Consider the following 20,840-nt stretch of genomic DNA (forward strand, 5'->3'; position numbering starts at 1 on the left):
ATTTAGCAGGAAATTTAACCTCTTAAAAATCACTGTAGCTCCAGCAAGTCTGAAGAAGTTGAAAACCTTTAGAAAGCTAACCATGAGGAAAAGTAAATGGCACCAGTACTATGTTGCTACTGATTGTAGCCAGTAGGGGTAAAATAGGGACAAAAGGTAAAGAATCCTATCAAATATACTTGGACATTTTTAAGTCACTTGATTATAATGGGTTTTAAATAGTTGACCCTTACAATAATGGTGAGCCTTTCCTGATCTTTGAACACTATGAAGTGTTCAGTGAAAATGTAGGCTGTAGGACCTTGTGCCTTTTCTGAAGGCTGGCACTTAGAGACCAATTATTGTATGAGGTCTAAAAGGAGGATGTGCCAGAATACCAGAATGCTGGTCTTGGTCTTGCTTCTTCTCTTCTGAATGGCTTGTCCCATGCAGAAAACATAACACAAAGAGATGTTGCAATATTAACTCCTCTTATAGACATTAATTACAGAATGCTCTATTTTGGAGGGGGGAAACAAAAAAATTAGTGTAATTTGAATCAACTGGTTATTTCAGTTTTATTTTCAGTTTATTTTCAGATAAAGCAATTTTGATTCCAACATAGCTTTGCAATACAGGAATTGTGGGGTTGTATTCTGGGGACCTCCTCTGCTTGCTGAGACTAGGAGCCTTCCTTCGGCTGTGATTTCACATACTGCTCTCCAGACCTGACCAACTGCTTCAATTAAGGCAGAATTGCTCTTATTTGTCCTTCTCTGAGCTCTGTGGTTCTTTTCTTCCCTCTGCCAGATGAACTACTCACTCTGGGCTCTGCTGCGAGCTATCTAAACTCACTAGCCAAGCTGAAAAGGATCATATTCCCTTACTGAGTTGGAGGGGTGAAGTGGCTAAACCAGGAGGAGTTTCCAGCAGATTTTCAGAGCTGGCACAAGTCAAGTTGTAATGTGCTCTGGAATTAAGGGAGACAGAAGAGATCAGGACCTCTCTCCTATTCCTGGCAGAAGTGAGCTCTTAAATGAGATTGCCTCAGGTACAAAACTGCATCCTTGGACAGGTGCCATCCAGGCTCTTGGCTGTGTCTAATTTGAGGTCTTGCAATAACATAGCCAAGGTGTGAGAGGGTTGTAAATGGTTAACTGCTGTACCCTGCAGACCTAAACCTTGCCATGACAGAGAGGTGGAGCTGCTGCAGACACCTGGCATGGAAAGGCAGCATTTCCTATTTGGAAGGGAAAAGTACTGGAGTCTGGCATTTTGGTTTGGTAGGGTGTTTTTGTTTTATTTTTTAAATTTTAGAGCACGACGTTCTACAAGGGGAGTGTAACTCTGCATTCATTACTGATGTGGATTAAAACTGATCACAATGGCAATGCAAGTGTCATGTAGTTATGTTACTTTATGCAGATGTTACTCCTAACTTGAATGCTTAGACTACCTCAAAAAGAGCCCTCCATCAGTAGTTGCCTTAGAAAGACCTGTTGAATTGCTGTGGGTATTCTGGAGTGATAAGTAAGGAGGATTATAATGGAGAAGGTGCTAGTTTGCAGTTTGGGAAATTCACATCTTGTCTGCGATGGAAACTTTGGACACAGATTGCTAGAACCTCTAGAAATACTTGGTACCTATGGACCTTGTCACAGAAGAGGACTTAGGTGCTGCCTGACAGATTTGTACCCACAAAACTGCATTGTTCTGTGGATGCTCAAAAAAGGTGTGTTTACACTAAAAGTGTGGTACTTTAGCACAGGGGACAAGGAGGGAATAACAGTGGTGGAATAACTAATCTTTATGTGCTTCAGAATTATTGAGTATGTACTCTATTGGGTACTGCCACAAAGGAGAGGAAAGGGCAGAATTCTAACTTGGAATTGAAATTGTTATTTTGACTTTATTTAAACCTCTGTAGACTGAAAACAGAAACTGACCCAAGCTAGATACAGTGAAAACTCACAACAATTTAGATCAAAAACGATCTGTTATAGCAGAGGTGGATCTGATGGAGAATGTAAGTTTTCCTGGAAAGGGAAAACTGTGATTGGACTGGGAAAGTAGAAACGCTAACTGAGATGGTTTTTTGGTCTTTGGCCGCTGTGTATTGTTGTCTGATGACTCACAGCAGTGGTAACAGTAACAGTTGTCTTCTGAGTTCAGTGTCCCAGAGAAGCCTTGGCATCTGTCCATGCACACAGGTATGGGATCTCTAAATGCTTACAAACTCTAAAAGCTCTGCGTAGAATATTAGTTATAGAAATGAAATTAAATTGTAATTTAACTCCTCTTTCAGAATGTAGAGGTGAGCGTGTTAATAGTTTTATTACTGTTTGGATTAGGGAAATATTTAAATTCCTGCCTGCAAGAATTTTTAAGGAGATTTAAATGCCTGAGGATGAGGCCTATGTCTCACCAGGGACTGTATAAACAAGTGGTTGAAGACAGTGGCCTTGTGGCAGAAGACTTATTATTATGTAAGGGTTAAATACCCCTTTTTTCTGTCCAGAGATGGACTAGACTCCTGAGGGGCTTTATGGGGCTTCCACCCATAACTGGGTGGGATACAAACACCTTGTTAGGCACAGAAATGTTCCTTGCTGTGCTCTACCTGCATGAATCTCTCCCATGAGAGCACTCAAGGGAGAGAAAGCTGTTTCACAGGGAGAGAGATCTCCTCCTCTAGACACAACTCAACTAGATGGAGATGGATTGTGTCAGACCTCGTCTCCCATGCACTGTTATTTTTACTCTTCCCTAAAACTGCAGGCCAGCACACCACTTGCAGCTGCCATGCCATGCTGCGGTCTCTGCCCAGCCCAGGGTTACATACTTCCCTTAGGTGTGCTGCTGCTCCTGCAGTGCCAGGAATGCTGGAGGGCTGCCAGGTGCTGTTGGTAAATACAGGCTGCAGTTTGACATAATTGCTTTCTTCCTGGAGTCTCAGAAATTGCGTACAAAAGCAAACAAAGCGAGGGAAAGCGTTCTGCTTTAAGTGCATTTTGTATCAGATGATATTTATTCTTTTTTTTAGGCTCCTTTGAATGTAGCACAGTCTGTACCTGTTGTCTGTAATAGAGCAGAGAGTCACGTACTTGGAAATGTCCTGAGAATTATATTGGCCCTAATTATTTATAAGCTTTTCTTCACTTCTGGCCTTCAAAAAAATCTAAGTGAGAGAATGCCCAGTGACTGGAGCAGTGCCCTTCACCGCACAAAGCAGCTTCTGCCTGATGGCTTCTTCCTCATGAACCACCAAGCAGCTTGGCTTCCCTTGATTCCTTCAGTCTGTCTTTTAAAATTACTAGCAAACAAAAGTCTTGCCAGCCCCAACTGACTTTGGGAGAACTAAGGAAGAATTTTTTGTATTTCTGGATTCTTTTCATTTTAGGTTTGGAAAACCTGTAAAATACTACTTCATTTGCTTTTTGAGTAGTAGTGCTTTGACCTGGTTTCACTTTAATGTCTGATTAAAAATAAAAAGCAACAAGAAAATTACTGGTTTGGAAAAGCACAAATTTTTATCTGTATTGGGTAATTTAAATTCATAAGGAGAATTTCTATTCTATGCAGAAATGAACGAAGTTTTCTTAAAAATCAGAAGCAATTCTGTGCTGTATATGACAGTGTGAATCTGACCTAGTTCTTCATGTAGGACTGGCCAATGAAGAAGAGTAGTTGCTAATGTCACTAATAGCACTGATGGATTAGTCTTTTCCTCCCTAAACCATTATAGCTGTGTCATCTTGAAGATGTTTCTTTGGTCCCCGGCATTGTGCTTGCAAGATATACTTGGTTGTATGAGTTACGCCTTTTTCCCCCCTACTTTTTGGTATATGAACAGCAGTATTCTATAACTGAACAGTGGGAGAATGTTACCTCTTGAAACCCCTTCTATACTGAGAAGGATTTTTTGCAAGAATGATCAAGAAGTCCTTCTATCCGCACTTGCAAGATGCAGTGCTGTGGAGGAATCAAACACTGTTGGAGAGATCCATACCTCTGTGTCTGCTGCCTTTGCAGTATGCTGGCAAGGCTTCCAGGCAAATAGAGATTTCTCTTCACTCACACATAGAGAAAGAGGTAGGCAAGAGAGTCTTTAGCTGAGACTTCTGTGGTTTTCTTTAAGCTGTTTGCTAGTGAAGGCTTTTAGGAGAACTTGTGTTGTGCTTGGCATGAGATCATGGATTGAAGGTTTAGTTTTATTCTGTGTCAAATTTGAAATTTGTTTTTGATCTTTATTGTATTTTCCCATTTTTGGTCTTCCCCATTCCACAGCCATTGACTTTATCCATATGGCTTTTTCAAGTAAATACCATAAAAAGTCTGATTCGGATGTATGTGATAGCAAAGGAATTGTCTTGTTCAGTTTTCTCTTGGTCTGCTGAAGTAGGGGAATAGAAATTTTTACCAAGAATCCACAAAGATATTGTATCTGTTTTCAAACTGGTGAAACTGCGTTTAGGATACTTTTTTTTTAGTAGCTGTTTTCTGAGAAATGGTTGAAGGACTTTAAGGTTTTGTGTGTGTTTTGTGGGCCTACAGAGTATGTACTTTAAACATAAGGAATTTCCACTTAGCAGAATGTTTAAATTCCAAAGCCTATGCTCTAAGAACCTTGTTTAATTCAGCATACTTCTTAGAATGAGCCTAATTTGCAAAGAGCAATTGATACACAAAAAAGAAAAAAGTACCCAAAGGAGCTCAGTGTAATTTCTCTTCAGAAAAATAAATTCTTAATAGAGAATGTTAGTTTAAGATGCTGTCTCCCTTTCACACCTGAAATACTCTTAATAGAAATTCTTTGTTAACATCAGATCAAATTCATGGTTATCTGATAAGCTGTTTATAGGCTTGCATTAGTTTCACTGGTTTGGTTTTGTTTTAAGTGGAAGAGTGAGTTTGAGGAGGGGAGTGTTGTTAATGCCTGCACATTTGAGATGACTTTGTTAGGGACATTGATTCTCCCAGGCAACCTTTAAATGGGGAAAGGAGATCCAGGAATGGAATAATCATTCATTTGGAGGACCAAAACATTTCTGTCTCTCAATGGCATTTTTTTCAGTCATCTACAGAATAACCATGAATAAAAATGAATGCTCCAGATGGTTTTAAAATGATGCAAACACTGAAGAACCTAGTTTAGGTGCCTGTAAATGACTCGTCTTTGAGATCTTACTTACTAACCTTAACAAAAAACCCAGTGAGAAATTGGTCAGACATCCAGAATATGTGTAAACAGAAAACTCAGACACCTGCATTGATTTGAGAATTAACAGTTTTTACAAGTTGGGGCAATCTGAGCGGTTTTTAAGCATTTCCAGCCTTGCCATCCCATTTAATTCTTTAACTGGAAACTAGTTGAAGTGTGACCTTTTGTATGAGTGAGATGTCATTGGGCATTCATATATATGTTTAAGTTAAATGAAAAAGTAACTCAGTCCGTATTACACAGAGTGCATCCATTAACCCATTTGTACATCTGCACCTTGAGAAAATGGTGCCAGCTGATTGCCCTCAGCAGAATTAAGGGAAAACTCCTGTTCCTTTACTGCTTTTGAAAAGCAGGGGAAATACTGACATTGTTTTCCTGAGTGTATGATACAACTTAGAGCAGTTAATGTCCAATCCATGTTGACGTTTCTGGTATACAGGATGGGTTTGTTCCAGAATGGTGTCTTTGCACGCACCTCTTCTGGGATGGCTTGTCCAGTTGTAGCTGTACCTGGACAGCAAGGCCAGATACTTGGGGTTTTTTAATTAACATTGATTTCATCCTTAGGCTACTGCTAACAGTACAATTACTATACAAGGAATGGCCAGTGCTCTGCAAGGAAATGTGTGCAACTAACAGTAATGAAAGAGAAAAGTCTTTTTTGAAATTGAATTAGCTAGCTAAAACTCTCCTTCTGTCCAACTTAAAATTATCTGTGAAGCCAGAGACTGAACAAAAATGCTGTCCTTGATAAGATGTATTCCTCCCCGCCCTTTCCTCTCTGTAATTTCCTTTCATTCTTCCCACTTTTCAGATTCAGGCAGTAGTTTCAGATAGGTTGGTCAGTAGGTAGTTGGTGAGTAGTTGGCCAGGAGTTAAAGCCTGCATGGTTATTATGAGTTCTGCAGCCATTGTTCTGAGCGATTTTGGACAAGCTGGTGAATGTTTGTTTCAAGTCCTTTTGAGTGAGCCTTGGGTAGCATGTCCCTGTCTCATCAGATTGTTGTGAGCATGTATTTATATATCTTTGATGGCTTCTGATGTTAGAGCAATGCAAGGTGTAGCAGCTCTCTCATGCAATTACATGAAAACAATACATTATGTCTGTACCCATGAAAGCTAAAAATGGGAGATTAAACCACAGCAGCTAATTTGATAGGTTTGTTTGCACTTCAGTCAAATAGCAGTGCTCCCTCTCAGTCTCTAGGCTTTTGTCTGGTGATGCTGGTAGACTACCAGGCTAGTCAGACACCTAACCAGTGGTTTTCTGTTTGTGTGGTTTTTTGGTTTTTTTTTTTTTTTTTTTGACTTGTGTTTGTGTTGCTCTAACTCCCTAATAAATGCCAAGTTATACTGGCTTTGGAAGATACACTTCATGTAAAAATGTGATAGTTATTTTTCTAGTGTAATGATAACCACTGAAGTCCATTGGGCAGCTTTTAATTATCTCTATAGCAACTAAATTCAGTAAAAACTGAAAATAACTGATTCATGCAGTTCTGTGCCAAGGGATACGTGTGGGCAATGTACTATCTGTTTGAAATGTCACACTCAGCTGGTGCATTCAAATGATGCATACTCTGCTGGCACTGCCTTCCCTTGCTTCTCTTAAGAAATGAGGAAATGGGATCTAGTTTTTCATTTGCAGTACTGTTGGTTAAGAGAAATGGACTCTTAAATGTCACCTTTAGTGTTCCTCTACTTTTTGTTCCAGAATATTCAAACAAAACCAGGAAGAGCTGGTAGCAAGTAATTTGCTATTTGCTTCATTCCTCTTGGCACATGGAAAGTGGCATTTAGAGCTGGCTATGTCAGTGCAAATGCTTTGTTTTAGTTCAGCTTGAACCTGCTCTTAACTAAACTTTTCTGGTTTGTTTCACTTTAAAAGAAGTGGTTCTTGCAGATACTATCATAGGTCTTAAATGTCATTACTTCTGTATCTCTAGTTCTTCTGTCTACTTTGTGTTTTGGCTCAGCAGTTGCATGTGTCCCTGATAAATTTTAGGAGTACTAGTTAGAAGCAATATCTAGAATATGTGTTCTCTTCCTCCCACTCGGTGTTGCCCTGGTCTCTGGCAGCCGCGTTCCTGCCATTACTCATTCCACCTAGGAGGGTTTGGAGCTGGAAGCCAGCAAAATGCGAGGGATTGCCTCGGAGGAGACTCCTCTGAAATGGCTCGGATGCTTCTCGCTTTTCACATGCATATTTTAGGTTTGATTTTTTCGGAGGTGCTGAGTGCCTGCATTTCCTGCGGACCCGCAGCCAGCCTTTCTTCTTTCAAGATCGCACCTCTTTTCAAAGCCTCTATTCCTTAGCTTTTTAAACTTGTTTTCAAAGCTGGCCCGAGGGCATGAAAACTCGAAGATTATGTTATAGACCCCTGTGGTGGGGGTAATGGTGGGAGAGTTAGCACCTCTGGATGAGTGCCCTGGAGAGTTGCTGTTTGTACCGAGCCTCTCAAAGAACGGCTTTGCAATTAAATCCGTGCTTTAAATTCAGCGCCAAAACAGTATTTTGGAAGATTTGTTGTATAAAGTATTCATTTGGGATATGTAGTAAGTGCCTGGCAATCCTGTGTGTGGAGGTGTTTATTTTGGAGGTGTATGGTTTTAAAATGTGACTCTTAAACCTTTTTTCTTTCCCACTGAACTTCAGGAACGTCTTGTTTCACACTTCAGTCTCCTTACTCGTCGTGCGTGTTTTGCAGGAATCCCTTGGAGCTTGCCCCAGGAATGGACAGCTACCTCCGTTTCTGGAGGAGAGTAGTGCCAGCTGAAGAAGCCTTCGAGGCGAGCGGACAAGTGTGCTGATAGCTCTGGGAAGAGCCCGGGAAGCGGCGACCCCGCCGGCCTTCAGCCATGCCTTTCGGGCTGAAACTGCGGCGGACCAGGCGCTACAACGTCTTGAGCAAGAACTGCTTTGTGACCAGGATCCGTCTGCTGGACAGCAACGTGATCGAGTGCACCCTGTCCGTGGAGAGCACGGGGCAGGAGTGCCTGGAAGCTGTTGCTCAGAGGCTGGAATTACGCGAGGTAAGGGTAGCTCGGGAAGGACCATCTGTCACTGGATAATTGGACACGTTTTTAGCTCAGGCAGTCTGTACGCTTGAGTCATGTTGTTCTCAGGGCTGGCCAGATATGATCAGCAGCTGGAGCTTGGACAAACATACTCTGATTGCAGGGAAACCGAGGGCAGAACGGCGCTCGGGGCTTCGGGCTGTTGCTCATCAGTCCTAGCTTTGTGAGCTCTTTGAAACACGAAGTTTCTTTTCTTAGAAAGCCGCGAGTGTTACTTTTTGAGCTGGGATGCCAAAGGACGAGTTACAGTAACTTTTTTTCTGAATGTAGCCCTGTTTCCACTGCACTGATGGCTTAATTATGCAAATGAAAGGAGACTACCGGCTTTTAAACATCTGCCCTGGTGTAAATACTCTTGTTACTATAAAACTGAAGAGGGCAACAGTAGCAACTATAACAGTTGTGTTTTACTAGTGGGGTTTTTCTTCCTTTTGGTTTTGTTTAATATTTCACATCTGAAATCCTAAAAGTCATCTTTTACATACCCAATGCTTCTAGAAATGCTGAAGAAACCAGTCTTTATTCAAGACCGAAATCTTTACTTTTCTACTTTTTGCTGTGTTTAAGTGTTGAAGTGTTTAGTATTTAAGTGTTGAATCCTTTGTAGAAATAGCTCTCCAATGTGCATGGCACAAGTGAACTGACTGACTTTTCTTACCTTCTGTGGGCTCCCTGTGTGTATCCTACATGCTTCTAGAATTCTGCAAATTATAAGTGGAAAACCATTGCCTATAACTGTAGCAGGCGCAGGGCCGGCTACGGCTCCGTGGAGGGATGTTTAGAGATAGGTATTTGCTGAGTCATAGGAATTGAACCAGGAGTCCTCACTCTGGTCCTCCAGGCCTGCTTAGCTCTCTGTGACCCCATAGCTAGTTTCCCTAACCCTTACAATTGGTCAGTTTTCAATCCTCTCTAACCCTATAAAAGCGGCTGTCTTGGCCAATTTTTTGAGAAGAGCAGCTTCAAGACCCTTCGTGAGACCCTCAGAATAAACCATCGTGGAACCCTTGGCCGCCTTCTCCTCTCTCTTTTCGTCTGCCTTCCAGAAGCCACGGCCAGCCACAGCCCCTACGAGCAAGCTAAGAGCTGAAATCATAAAAGAGCTGATTTTCACTAAGAGCTGACAATCACTAAGCTTGCTAGGAGCCACGGCTGTGCCGCAGTCTGGCCTAGGGCACCCCAGCCTCCAGAGAGCTGAGGTGTCCAGCCTTGAGACTGCTTGCCTGGGGCGCTTACCCTACGAGGGACCAGCTATCTGGCTAAGAAGCTAGCCCCTGTGGCTTCATTTATTTTACACTGGAAGTTGCTGTGTTATCATCTGGCTGTCCTGGCTGATACTTTCTGCAAGCACAGCTGGGGAGATTAAAAATCTTGCAGTGTTTAATGCAGTTTGCCCATGGCAGTGAGGGCAGCTAGAAGCATACAAATAACTACAATATCTGAAAACTAAACAAAAATTATTTTCTTTTATTTTTTTTAATAATGATAAAGAATGGGAGAAGGATGGGAGAACTCTCTGTGTGTCCAGAACAGGCTGGAAAATGTGCAGGCAGGAGCAGGGCAGAGGGAATGTTGCATAGTGTTTTTCATACTTGGGTGGTTTGTTTGGTTTTAAATATGAATTTTAGTAGAATCATCTCACCCTCCCCCCTTTACTTACAGAGATGAAGATTTTTCAATAAATATTTTTTCCTTTTTTTTTTTCTTTCTGTTGGTGATGCCCTAGGGTGTCCTTAGGGAAGAACCAAACTTCTCTCTTTCCTTCCAATGCAGAAAGCATTGAAATGAATGAAGTGATTCTCCTCGTGTTCCTTGTGAGCTTATCTAGTTGGTGCAGCAGAAGTCTGGGGCCTCCTGGTTCTCTCTGGAGGTCCACCTGCGTTTGCAAACAATAGCTCTGTCAGTGGGTCAGCGTTCTTTTCCACAAAGCATTTTGTGATCTCAATGTGTTTTGTTCCACTTCGTAACAAAGCCTGAAGTTCCAAAATTTTCCAGATAAATGAAATTAGACAGTAGAGTAGCAAAGGAAGCTGTTTTGGTCCGTGTTCAGTTCTATGGGGGTTTTCTATTGCTTTGGTTTTTTTTAATTTTCAAAATTATTTCTGTCATGCAAAAAGAAATATGTCAGCACAAAAAGTTTGCATTTCAAGATAAAAAAATATTTTAACAACATGGAAGAGAATGCTTTGATGTTGTTGGAACGCATTCCCGTTCTTTCATCACCCTCCCTGCTTTTTTTTCTAAACAAGGTTTTGGCAGCGTTGAATTGGTTTTGTAAAGTTCAGATTTCAACAGTGCAGCATTTTTTGACAGAAGTGGGTGTTTTGGGTTTGTTTTTTTTTTAGGAGAGAATTACCTACCTCTTTCAACTCTGAGAGGGTCTCCCTCTATCTTCTTTTGCTCCTTGGATGAGGAATAATTGGAGCTGGCAAGCTTGGAGGTGCCTGATGCTGTTCTTTCTTTCTTTCAGACCCTAAATTCAATTCTTCTTCTGCCCCTGTAGTCTTCCTACCACTGTTTGTAAGGATGATGAGGTAATTCGATGACTGTCCCCTTTCCTCTCTAGGTTTACCATAGTTTTTTTACCACTGTCCACCCAAATTCTACAGAAGGGTCAAAAATATTTTCACAAAGCTCAGATTTTTAAAAGATTTCTGCAACTGGATAGCTGAGTAGAGAAGCCTGTTAAGTATACCTGAGGCAAAAGTCCTTGCAAGCATACATATCACAGAGAGAGTTTTAAAATTCCCTGAATGCAGCAAAAACTGCAGCTGGTGTATGCCTTTTCTTAGAAATCCTGACTTGCAAGCTGTGATGTACAAGTAAGGATAAACCAACCTTCATTAAGTCCCATGCTAACAAAACAGTGCTAAAATCCTGTTTTTCTCCTCCTTCCAGTCTCAGGTAATACCTCAGTTTGGTTTTATGTTCAAATAAATCCTAGGTGTACCACAGCTTTTACCTTCAAGTTAGGAATGCATCCATGTCTCACTCAATCCAATTCCTTAGAAATGAACAAAAAACTGTCCAAACCCTTCCTGCTGAAAAGCAAAACTCTTTGAGATTATGCCCTGTTGTGAGGGACTGTCGATCATACCACACATGACTGAAAAACAGTATCTGGTGGATTATGCATATTTCTATTTGATCTCTGGGGAATGCAACTCCCTGCCTGACTGACTCAGGGTTCAGGAATAGGTCAGCAGAAAGTGGAGCCATGTAACTACTGTAAAATCTGGTTTTATCCTTTTCAGCAAAGCTCTTGACAAAGCATCAGGTCTTCTACTTGAACAGTTACTGGTTCCAATAAAATGAGCTCTTTTTCCAGCATTATGTAAAAGGTAAAGACAAGAAGAGGGGAGGAAGGGAGAGGAAAGACAAGGCCAAAAATGTAATTTTATAATCATGTGTGTATGTGTATAGTTTATAGAAAGGATTTTTCCCCAATATAATGGCATTTTTCCATTCCACTTCCAGACTAAGTGAACCTACTTGAAGTAGCAGAGTAATCTGTACAAATCTGTTGGGAGTCTTCATGTTTCCTTATCCTTTTTGTTCTTTATAATTCACTTGCTAAAATTTTAAAATGTTTAAAGGTGGTATGCTCTGATGTATAGTAAGTGGGGAGAGGGCAAGAAGGTTCTTTCCAACCAAAATTATTCTTGTGAGACAAATTTCACAATGGTATGCCCATTAATGTCATCCTATAAGCCCCAAACCAAAGCAGGAGTGTGGTGAACTGAGCATCACAGGCAAGTGCTGTCCACTGTGCAGAGCTGGCCTTTTGCTGCCATTCTGACCTTTCCTTTAGTGGCCCAGAAGGTGCCACTAAAGGAAAGGTCCTTTCTTTTAGGGCACAACTGAAGCCTGGGATTTTGCAGACAGGTTGCCTCTAAATATGTCTTGGTTTGACTCGTCTTGCCAGCAAAGCTGAGATGAGGTTCAGGCACTGCTTGGACAAAAGACCTTCTATGAATAAATGGCTGCTGTAAATGGCACCTTCCCCTCTGCTCAAGTGCCCTGGGATAGCAGGGCTTAATGTTTTTTGCCTGGGGAAGCTGGAACTCTGTCTCTTTCTCAAGGATAAATATTTAGTTGGCCAACTAACCATATGCTTTAACAATCCCTGAGCTGGGCTTGATGAATCTTTTAGAATGACATTTGCTGGTTTAGTGATTTTCTATCATCTCCTGAGGGTGGCAATTCTACTTGTTTGGCCCAGCAAAAATGCAGGGGTAGTTCTGGACTTAGGAGGATAGCTAAGGCCAAGTCCAAAACAAATATGTTACCTTCTGAACTGACAGCTATTTATTTATTTATTAATGTCACCTATTTTAAGACTTCCTAGTGCAGTTTTACATGTTCGGTGTTGCGACTCACTGTATTTTGAGAATCACGTTTTCATTCTGGCACCCAAGTGCTCTGGTTCTTGTCTGCTGCTTTAGCAGAGGACTGCAGCTCTTGGAGGAGTGTGAACCAATTTCCCTGTACCACATATGAAGTCATGTGGGGTAGGTGAGACAAATTTTAAAACCTTGAGGGTAATATGTGCTACTTAGGAAATTGACAGCTGTCGGTGCAGATATTGATTTTCCTTGGAAATCTGAGTGAAGTCAGTCACTTTGTGCAGATGGACAAACAGACCAGCTTTTAAAATCAACCTAATTTTTAATCAGCTGCTTATTAATAGAAGATCCCATTTTTTTATAACCTCAACTGATTTTTGGGGTGCTTTGTGGAATGGACAGCATGGCATGACTCACCTTCTGGAGAGCCAAATGCCCTCTCATAGCATGATGAGCTTGGTGGTCCAGCCATTTCCAGTCCCACATTCTTCTACTCCTTTTTGGGAATTACTGATATTTGTAGGGGGGAGGGTCTCTTCAGGTGTGCATAGTAGTGGCTACAGAGGTCCTTCACTGTAGGTTCCTAAAAAACACATTGCATTTTCAAGAAGTGTTGCTGGCAACAGAGACCTGACTTTCAAATAACTGTGTGTATTGTCTCTCCAAAGGGCATGAATCTGTGACATGGGCTCTGCTCTGCTATCAGTTCCTGTGCTTCAGCTGCAGTAGCTTGATCCTCTCCAGGCTGCTTTCCAGGAAAACAGTTGTCTTCTAGTTGTGCAAAATGCATGCTGCCATGTTTGCTCCACAGTGCCTGCTGTTATCTAGAAACTTCAATAACACTGTATTTCATTTACTTCTTGTTCTTTGGAATTGCTTCTAGATTTGGTACTAGCAAATATAAACTTGTGCTGTCTCCCAGCCCCCCCTCAAAGGGGAGGGACTGTGCTCATTGGAGCTGTTTAATTGCAATCCCTGAATTCCTTGAATAGCCTCTTCTAGACTTCAGAGTCCAAATCTTCTTCGTTGGTACATGTTTTACAAGTACTTCACACTTCAAATTTGGGGTTCTAGGTGTTGTGAATGTTTACTTTTTCAAGTAATACGGAAGCTCTGTTTTCACAACTCCACACTGTTTCTTGCTGAGGATGAGCTGCCCTGCAGTGATTTTCAAGTGTGTTGAAGGGTTTCCCTTTAGAGGTGGTAAAATCACTGCTTTTTTCTGCCTTCACATTCATTCCTTTTCTTTGCTGCCTCCACTGTCCCTCCCAACTTCATTTTAATCTAATTACTACCATGGTGAACTCATCAGAGGGAACTTTTTATCCACTGGTGACTACAAAGGCAGAGTAGAAATATATCAGGGACCATTTCTGAGGTTAGTTTTGTTTGAAGTTTATCCTGTAGGAAATGCTGACTTCTTGATTTATTTGTGCCCTAGACAGATAGGTAGATTGATTGATTTATTGAAGATACCTTTAATTTCTAGAAGGAAATACTACAAAAGAAGCAGTTTGCTTCACTGTACCTGACAGAGCAGTGCTCAAGCTGTTTGTCAGGCTTAATTGAGGAATCAAGTTGAATTAGTTATCACCTTAGTTAAATGCTAGTCTGGATCTTGTCCAAAGTTGAAAATATGTATCTAATGAGACCCTAAAGTAAGTACACCTGTGCTCCCATTCAGAGTCTTGCATGATTGTCTCTTGCATGCCTTCAGCTATAAAGAAGTTGGAGCAGTGTTTCCCCTGCTGGTTTGTTGCCATTTGTAAACATTTAAAATTTTTGGTATTGTATTACTTGTCCTTGTGTTGTGTGCTAAGTCATGGTGTGTGCAATGGTTTTTATAGAAACATCCATACCAGCATGAAACAGGCTGTTCATGGTGGATTTTGCAAAGTTTAACATCTGCAATTTGTCTGCAACAATGTTTTTCACTTTTTCTTCAGATCTGCAGCCATAGTACTTGATGTTTAAGTGCTTTTCAATAAAATCCTGCATGATAGATTGGCTATTCCTTCAGCTGCTTTATTGCCACTTTGTAGCTGTAGTTCTGAGTGCTGTTCTGTGTTAATTCCTCTTCACCAGCAGCAGTCCCACGTGGCTCATAAGGTAGCTGCTACAGCTAGTGAGATTTGCACTGGGCAGGAAACAGCTGAGGTTTCCAACCTGGTATTTCTGTAGAGCCTAGAGCAAACAACTTGTGTGTGATGTGCACGTTCTAAGTGTATACTTGTCCATCATAAAACCTTGTGAGTGTGTTAAGAAGAAAAAGAAGAGTGAATAATTCTGTGTTGGGCAAATTATTCTGGTATTGGTAGATATATTTTGACATATGTATGTGGGTTTGCATTCTTTTTTTTTTTCCTAGTTGGAGGAGTCCTTGTCCTTTGTGTGCAGTGGGCCTGATTCAAAGTCTCATGAAGCCTTTGTACTTTAATTCAGGCTTAGTGTTTGCTGTCTGTTCACAAAGCACAGGTGTCCCTTAAGAAAACACTCTGGCACTTTCTGTAAATCATTTATGTCACCTATGCCACAATGTCATGCAGAGCTCTTCAATATGCATTTGGGAGAGATGGTAGGAGGCAGATAGTGTGTGTGCTGTGTAGTATATTGCAATATTAATTTGTCATTGTCTTCAAAATGTCCCACAAAAAGGGGCAGTAAAAAAGAAACTACTCTGATTTTGCATATGGAAAAATGTACACAATGCCATCTGTTCTTATTTGCATTTGTGACATTGTGTGAGTGATGTAGCTGGCAAAGGTAAACTGACACTCATGTGCTTCTCTATCTAGACTCACTACTTCGGCCTCTGGTTTCTCAGCAAGAACCAGCAAGACCGCTGGGTTGAACTGGAAAAGCCTCTGAAGAAGCAGCTGGACAAATTTGCCAATGAGCCTTTGCTTTTCTTTGGGGTGATGTTCTATGTGCCCAGTGTTTCTCGACTGCAGCAGGAGGTGACAAGGTATGTGCTTCCCTCTGCCCACAGTATTGTGATAGAGCTGGGAGAGAATGGGACTGTGATAGAGCATCTGAGAGAAACAGTTGCTCTGTTTCTGGCATTCAGTATTTGCTCAGGTATCATCTGCTTATTTCCTTTCCTGATCATTGCCCAAATGGGAAAAAATAGGAGAAGTCACCACTTGATTATGTCTGCTTGGGAAGAAGAAAAAAAAAATTGTCTCATTGAAAGATTGTGTATGACCAACTGCAGGGTAAAAATTGGAGTAATAGTTATATGACTAAAAGTCTGACATAAATTTTAAAAAGGACCTTGGTGACCATGGTTTTTCTTCTGTAACTTTCTGCTGGTGAAAAGGAAGCCACAAAGGAACTCTATATAGAGTTTTAGTTCATTATTCTTAAGCCTACGTGTGCTTTGGTGAAAGTGAACTTTGGCTTTTTTTCCCCCAGGTTTTGCTCATCCCACTCTTGATTTTCCCTTATGCTTCACAAAAAGATTAAAACTGTTAAGAGGGCATTAGTCTTTTAATTATGATCAGGGCGTACCTTTGCAAACAACTTCAGTGGGAATTATTCTTTTATTCAGAGCCCTGTGCTGCAGTTGTAACAATACAACTGTTTTGAGGGGTTATTTTTGTAAACCACATCACTGTGTGGTTTTTGCACATCTGTGCTGTATTGAAATTTAATAATACAAAAAAGAGAGTGAGGAGAAAAAAGCCCACCTCACCTAAAAAGGGGTGGAATTGTTTTCTTTTTAACCAAAATTATTTCATTTATCTAGTCTGAGCAAAGTTGTATCAGCATAACTAGAGGTAAAGCCTGGAATAAGTGGATGAAGGCTTCAGGGTGGCAGAGGCCTTGCCACTGAAAAAAACCTGCTCTTGCTGAAACCCTGGAATTCACCACATGGTCATAATAGCTAGGAAAAGATTTATAAATACTGAAGAAAGAATGGCCTTAATTCTAGAAGGCATCCAAGATATGAAGCAATTTTTTATATTGCAGATTGCGTATTTTAAAGGATCTTTATTTGACACTGAACTGGGGAGTTGGCGTTGTTAGGATGTGAAAAAGTTGTCTTGAAATGGCAGTTGTCAAGCCATCCCTTGACTACTGTGTGTGCTGAATTCTCGCCAAAGAGTGGGATAAAAGCATCATAAAACTTCACTTTCTCTGAGAACAGACCAAACACTGATGCCTGTATGTGTCTGTGTATTCCTGCTTGTACGCGCTGGGAGAGGGAAGCCTCAGTACCTTTTCCTTCAGAATTATTTTAACATGCAGACAGAATGTCTGAAATGTTGTGTTGCTCAATTTGTCAGCCCAATCCTGGCCTGGTTGTGTGCAAGGAAGCATTGTAGCTACTTGGATGCTATTATCTCTTCAAGCTGCAGCCTGCAGTGCTGATTGCTCATTCATAGCTCACCTGCAGAGGTATATTTGCTCATTCTGCCCAGGCTGGTAATAACAAAGCATTTCAGTGACAATTGAACTTCACAGCACTCTCAATTGGAGTGGCTGCTGAATTGTTTTTCTTTCTGAAGTGATTGATAGCATAAGCTGTAGAGTCTTATAAGTGCCTTTTATGTTTCTTTAAAGGCGTGTAGCAGTTTACTAGAGGATTTCAGATATAGAATAGCCTGTTAAGATTTGTTTGTTTGTTTTGTGGAGTGGAATTGCTGTGCTGTAGATGGTGTGATGGCAGCAAACCTTCAGCAATGGGCAGATTCATGTTTGAGGCCACGGTGGGGACCTGGAGGATTCTTCTGAAACAACTGGCAGAGAAAGGCTTAGTTGAAAACCTGATTAGATGCACAGATGCATGTGGGCTTTAGGGGCTTTTTTTGGCTCTTGGTAGATTGATTCAACATTTGCTTTTGTTAGTGGCTGCTTCTAGGATTAGACTTGATCATGGTATGATTACATGTGATGTTGAGGTAGGCACTGGACTCGCCCACTCAGTGCCTGTGTATTTGACTTATATTTAGGTACAAATGACAAATCTGTCTGAAATGCAGAACCTGTGATGAGACACTTCATCCCCTTCTGGGAGGCTGCAGAACCACCACAAACAAACCCAACCCCAAAACACAACCACCACCAAAGGCTGAAGATGCAGATGTGGTGACAATACTGCCAGCAGTGGACCTGTCACCTTTGTAATCTTCTCCAAGTGGAAACAACTCCAGCCCTGAGGTTGCCTGGCTGTGTTTGGAGTTGAAGGTGAAACCCATCTCTCAGCAGCAAGCTTTTAGTTAATTGTAGACTCCAGAGTTTCCAGGGTTGATTAATATTCTCTGAAGGTGCTGAAGTCCTCTGAGAATGCTTCAGCAAACACTGACATAATGCACAAGTATTCAAACACTAGGGAATTGGTTTCCTGAGCTGGTTTTCTCTGTCTCTGATATGAAGGATTATAGACTTGATAGCTGGTTTTGAGGAACTTGTCACCAAATTGAATATTCCTTCCTGTTTCCAGTGGCTGCAACCTCCTGTGTCTCACATAGTGTCATTGCAAAAAGAGAAAATGATGCAAGTCTTTTAGGCTCTGTTGGTTGAGAGGAGCATTACTCAGAGTGTTGGTCACTGGCTCTGAGGTAGTGTTCCTTAATAATTTTATTTGAAAGATCATCTGAAAGATCTTTCTTTCAAAAATATGTGAACAATTCAAAACAATATGTGAACCATTTTGTGTTTGGCTGTTGTTTGGTGGTTGGGACCAACAGGAAGAATCCTGGTACCAACTCTACAGTATTTATAAAATTATAACTCCTTTACATCTTATCATTACTGCTGGAAGTAGAAAATGCTAATTATGCCTCCAGGCCTGTGGATTTTAACTGCCTGGAGGTGTTGGTAGTGGTCAGGAGCTATTCGTGGTTTCTCTGGTAACTTCCTCTATTGACAAGCCAAGTGTGGAGGCAGAAGTAAGGGTGTGTAACACTGTTCCAAGAACTGGGTCCCAGTGCTGGACAGACTCCATGGAAACCTGTCCACATGTGCCGTGCTGGGAGAGGAATGGAACAGCAGAGTTGTGAGAAGTCAGTGCTGTCCCTCACAGCGAGTCACGGTGTGGGAAGGGCAGATGATTTACTGAAGTCAGATGCAAGCAGCAGTTGCAGAATGGTTGAGGTTGGAAGGTGTCTCTGGAGATTGCTCAGAGCAAGGTCAACTAGAGGATATTGCTCTAGGGCATGGAATATATTCATGGAAGGAGAGATTCCACACTTACTCTGGAAATCTTTTCAATCACCCTTGCAATAAAGAAGGGGATTTGTGTTTAGAAGGTGTGCCATGTATTTCAGTTTGTGCCCAAATGACCCCATAATTTCAAATTGTGTATTGCTGCTGAGTGGGTGAGTGGGCTACCTGGGCTGGCCATGTAACTGGTTATTTAGGACCTGTAGAGCTGCTGGCACCTGCCATAGAAACACAAACACTGCCATGTCTTCATGTGGGATGGATGCCTGTAGTTAATTTGTAAGAGGTGTTTCTGATAATACGAGAGACTGTGGTAAAGAAAATGAAAAGACAAGACTGCCAGAGCAGTTTATTTAGCTTTTAAGCTCTTAGAAGCCAACCTCTGATACCTGCAAGAAAGGATGAAGTGCAGAGTACTCTGGGGAGCACGTTAATTGTGTTAGTAGGTCACATCTGACTCTGGCTTGCAGTTCTTTCCTTCTTTGCTACAAGACTGATGCTTGAAGATGAAAATGTTAGTGGTGTAGAGGTTTCTTCTCTTTGGATGAAGTTAATCACTGGGACAGGGTAAGAAGCATCTGCAGGACATTGTCAGCCTTGTTCAGTTCCTGGTTTTGAAAGCAAATGCTGGGGCTACTCAGAGCTGTGATGTTTCCTGACCTGTGATGGATGCTTCCCAAGGATGTCCCAGGGAAACATACAGAAAGCAGACACCAATTGTAGAGTACCTGTTTCTTGTTTCTGGTAGTGGCCATGACATAAATATTGCTATGCCTTACTTTCAGTGCATTGTACTCCTGGCATTAAGCCTTCTCCTAGGAAAGCTATTTCCTGCCTTCTAGACCTCTTATTTCTCTACCCTTTCCACTCTGTTTCTTTTCTCTTGAATTGAGGCTCCCATCTGTATATATTCCCTGTTCTTAATCCTGTCTTTTCCAACATCTCAGTGACTCCAGCATCTCCCTGTCCACTGGTCATGGCATTCTACTGGTCCCCGGTCCCACAGATGTTTTCCATTTTCACAGATTAATTAAAATTCCATGATAATTCCTTAAGTTGCCAGTAGGAGTTTTCACCATGTTATTATTTCTACAATCTGAAAATTTCTAGAAGAATTTGTGATAAACAGAATAAAAAACCAAAACAAGCAAACAACAACCAAAAAAAAACCTTTTCAGACTCAGAGGCAGTTATAGCAGGAGTAATTTGGGTGGGAGTATGGGGACTGGCACATTAGCAAAAAGCATTTTTCATGGAAGGCTACTTAGACAACCTCTTTTTAGTCATCCAGCTGTTCTCAGTGAGCAGCCATCACAGATGGAGATGCTGCATGTGCTTTTGGCATATTTAAAGCACCTGGGATCTGCATACTGTCTGATATAAAGCACTCTTTGTGATGCCCTGTAGAGTAGATATTTGCATAGATTAGACATATAAATCTGCCTTTTATTTTCTGCTACCTCCTCAGAGAGGAGGCATCCTTTCAAGCATTTATTTTAAAAAAAGTCTTTGTACAGCGTCTAAAGTAAACAAGCTTGCTTTCACTGTTCTCTTGTTCCAAAAACAGAGAACCCACACACTCTTGTGGCTTTCTGAAAATGTGGGTGCGATGTTGCTTTCTGCACAATTATCAGACAATTCAGGGCCTTTTTCTTTTCTCCCCTTCCCACAGTTCTAAGGGAAAACTGAAGTCACAGTTTGCTCCCCGTGGCATGTCTTTCTTAGCGCGTGACACTGCTGTGCCTCCTGTGAAGGAATAAAGGTGTGCTTTGGTCTGGTTTGCTTTTTTCTTTCTTGGAAGAAGTTTTCAGTATCTTACTGGGTGCTCTGTACTCAGTAGTATCCAGTGGCTTTTGTGCTATTGCAGAATGGGACATAATTCTGGGAAGTGAGAGCAGTTCCCAGTATGGGTGCCCCATGGAGCTGGGCCCCTGTGGGGCTCTGCACGGTAGGTCTGGCATGCACAGCTCTGTAGGGAGGGACGTGTTCCAGCACCTGCAGTGTGCTGCACTGGGCTTCTGCCCCAAGTTCAGCTGTCAGCTCTG

General features: G+C 41.5%; 1 protein-coding gene across 3 annotated transcripts in view; it reads left to right on the forward strand.

Annotated features, from left to right (window-relative positions):
- Nucleotides 1-20,840, forward strand: part of PTPN14 (protein tyrosine phosphatase non-receptor type 14) — a 110,968-nt gene that overhangs the window by 31,267 nt on the left and 58,861 nt on the right. For 2 of the 3 annotated variants that reach the window (XM_059841058.1, XM_059841059.1), the window contains exons 2-3: nucleotides 7,912-8,236; nucleotides 15,423-15,592. In XM_059841058.1, coding sequence (XP_059697041.1) covers nucleotides 8,063-8,236; nucleotides 15,423-15,592 — 344 coding nt within the window. In that variant the 5' untranslated portion in view covers nucleotides 7,912-8,062. Of the gene's footprint in view, nucleotides 1-7,911; nucleotides 8,237-15,422; nucleotides 15,593-20,840 lie in introns of those variants that run through there. The other variant, XM_059841060.1, reaches the window with a different exon arrangement.

The sequence above is a fragment of the Haemorhous mexicanus genome, chromosome 3, assembly GCF_027477595.1.
Source record: "Haemorhous mexicanus isolate bHaeMex1 chromosome 3, bHaeMex1.pri, whole genome shotgun sequence".
Taxonomy (NCBI): domain Eukaryota; kingdom Metazoa; phylum Chordata; class Aves; order Passeriformes; family Fringillidae; genus Haemorhous; species Haemorhous mexicanus.